Here is a 2,792-nt window from a genome sequence, read left to right as displayed (position 1 = left end):
CTGTGTTTCAGGCACTAGTATTGTATCTGTCAAACTTAATAGCACCCTTGATAAAAACAGAGGGTCTGCCTCGCCTGCCTTGCCTTTCTCTGTTGCTTCATATAATTCAGCAAAGCACCAGATCATTACTTGGTAGAGGCAAGATTAAAACTTCATTCTTGAACAACTTGGGTAAGGCAAACTGCGTAGGAACCTTAGGGCGCAGTTCCTTTTCAGCAGACATTGTGTGGCTTGAAAGTTTGTGATTCACTTGCCCTTAACTTTCTGGGTCCATTAATCTGGACAAAGGTGACATTATGAGAAACCTTTTCTTAAATGAGCTCACTTCTCTTGGATTCAGACAAGGCCTGAAATAGTGTGCAGTGTGGGGAGGAACAGTGGTGACAGTTGAAAGCTGCATCTTCCATTTGTTAAACTGTTAAGTGTTGCTGGGATAGCCAGTGGCACATTCTTCCAATGTAGGGAAGAACAAGATGTAAACAGTTTTTGTGGCCTAGATGCAATCATGAGCTTACTGGGATGGGAGGGGGGGTGTAAAGGGCAAAAAAATGCAATCTCATAATTGGGCCTCTTACTCACTCTGGTGTCTTTCTCCTAATCTTGAATTCTGGTGTTTCTCCTGTAGCCCCTTTGAAGTTCAAGTAGGTCCTGAAGCTGGTCCTCAGAAAGTGAGAGCCTGGGGGCCAGGACTTCATGAAGGAGTTGTTGGGAAATCTGCTGACTTTGTGGTAGAATCCATTGGCCCAGAAGTGGGATCACTAGGTAAGCCAGTCTAGACAAAGTTAGTGAAATGTGGTGCCCAAGAACATCTTAAATAAAAGGCTGTCTCAGCCTGTGCTCTGTTAAACATATCTTAGTGGACTAATTGCTAATGTTCAGAAAGCAGACTTCCTTGATATAAAGCTGGAACATGTATTGGAGACCATCAATGTATATTTTCCCATGTGCTTTTCTTGCAGTCCCCAATTATATTTACAGTTAATTAATTTAGTGTTGTTTTCAATAACTGTATTCTTGTTTGGTCTGTAGATTAAGTTACGGCTGAATGTATTTGTTTTAATTACATTGCAGTTTAATTGGTGATTAGCTGCCCCAGATGTATGCAGGATATAATTTGACGTATAGGTAAACAATCACAGGCAAGTAGGACTGACTGCTCTGTTCAGTCTGATTTAGCCATGCTTTCCCCACCAGCTCCCAGTGTTGTAACACACACTGGGCTGCCTGTCTTAAGTGGACAGGGATCACAAAAGTGATGGCCACCAGCTCCCAGTGTTGTAACACACACTGTGCTGCAGGGATCACAAAAGTGATGGTGAAGTATAGCGTTTGGCCCTGTTTGCCCTAGAAGTGCAGCCACTCTTAGCAACTCTGGGCTGCCTTGTAGCAGAATGAAGTGTGTACTGGGGATTGCCTCTACCAAAACCTACTGCAAAGAAAAGGATTGCTGCTGCGGAAGTGAACATCCTTTAGAGTCCTATCAGCAAAATCATAATTGACACTTTTTACAATTCTAACACACTTGTGTTCTTTTTAGGTTTTGCCATTGAAGGTCCATCCCAGGCGAAAATTGAATGTGATGATCAGAATGATGGGTCATGTGATGTGAAGTACTGGCCCAAAGAACCTGGTGAATATGCTGTTCACATCATGTGTGATGATGAGGACATACAAGACAGCCCCTACATGGCATTTATCCAACCGACTGCTATAGACTTCGACTCAGACAAGGCAAGGGCATGAGGGTTTATCTCTTCTTTAGATTATAACTTATCAAAGTTTCTTGAGCAATTCGTTCTATAGAAACATCTGTTTTCCCCACTGAAGGAGAACCATGCTGTAGCTTGTCATGGGAAACCTTGGAGACCATTAATGCAGTTGATGTTGCTGCTTCATCCAGTGACATAGCAAGAGATGGCAAAGGTCTGTCCTGGGTTAGTTTGGGCTCATTCTGATCTAGCAATTGATTGCTAGAGTCCTTCTCTGAGGAGTGCTACAATCCTGGGCATTTGTTATAGCAGGATTTCTTCCAGAACAGAAAATATTCTCCTGCAGTAAAATATATGCAATCAACGAGGAATCTTTATTGGCTTCTGAAAACAAATTTTGTACTGATCAGCCCACAGTGTCCATGCTGTAATAGAGTCCTGGCATTTTTTTCTACTCTTGTTCATCTTTTCTAGGTAAAAGCGTATGGTCCAGGTCTGGAGAGAACGGGCTGTATTGTGAACAATCCTGCAGAGTTTACAGTTGATGCCAGTGAAGCTGGGAATGCTCCTCTGAAGATATATGCACAGGTACGACCAGAACCCAGATATCATTTGCTTCTGGTAAAGATGGCCCAGACATCGATTTGCATTCAAACCTTTAAAATGTACCTGATGTGTGTTTGCTGGGGAAATCAGAGACTTGCTTTTAAGTATATTTAAGACTTGAGCTGTATCTGTAGTCTTAAAAAACATGTAACTGATCAAGTTTTTGGCTCAGGGCAGGTTCATACTTGCCTTTATGTCATGGGAGCTACCTTCTCTCAGCCTCCTCCCACACAAATCTTGTAACATGCTGACTTTCTGACAGTTGCGTCATTGGCCTCCTTCATGTACTCTGTCATCAGGGGTGGTGATGGAACCAGCTACACTTTAGATAAGGAAGGTGCTTCAGAGTGGGAGTAGGTTGTTTAAGGCTATGACATGCTTGACTAAATGTAGCACAAAAGATTGAAACGTGCAGAACAGCTTGTGGGTGTACAGTGAAGAGGCAGTAAGGACTTCCACTTAATGGGCAGGGAGCTC

General features: G+C 42.8%; 1 protein-coding gene across 1 annotated transcript; it reads left to right on the top strand.

Moving 5' to 3' along the window:
- Positions 1-625: 625 nt before the first annotated feature.
- Positions 626-2,297, top strand: LOC107106399 (filamin-B-like; the record flags this gene model as incomplete). Its single annotated transcript, XM_015406532.1, has 3 exons — positions 626-762; positions 1,538-1,731; positions 2,184-2,297. Coding segments are annotated over 3 exons (445 nt in total), but the record flags the coding sequence as incomplete, so codon positions are not given.
- Positions 2,298-2,792: the final 495 nt, after the last annotated feature.

Source organism: Gekko japonicus, unplaced genomic scaffold, assembly GCF_001447785.1.
Source record: "Gekko japonicus isolate JY-2015 unplaced genomic scaffold, Gekko_japonicus_V1.1 scaffold12443, whole genome shotgun sequence".
Classification (NCBI taxonomy): Eukaryota; Metazoa; Chordata; class Lepidosauria; order Squamata; family Gekkonidae; genus Gekko; species Gekko japonicus.
This window is presented reverse-complemented; position numbering and strand designations above follow the sequence as displayed.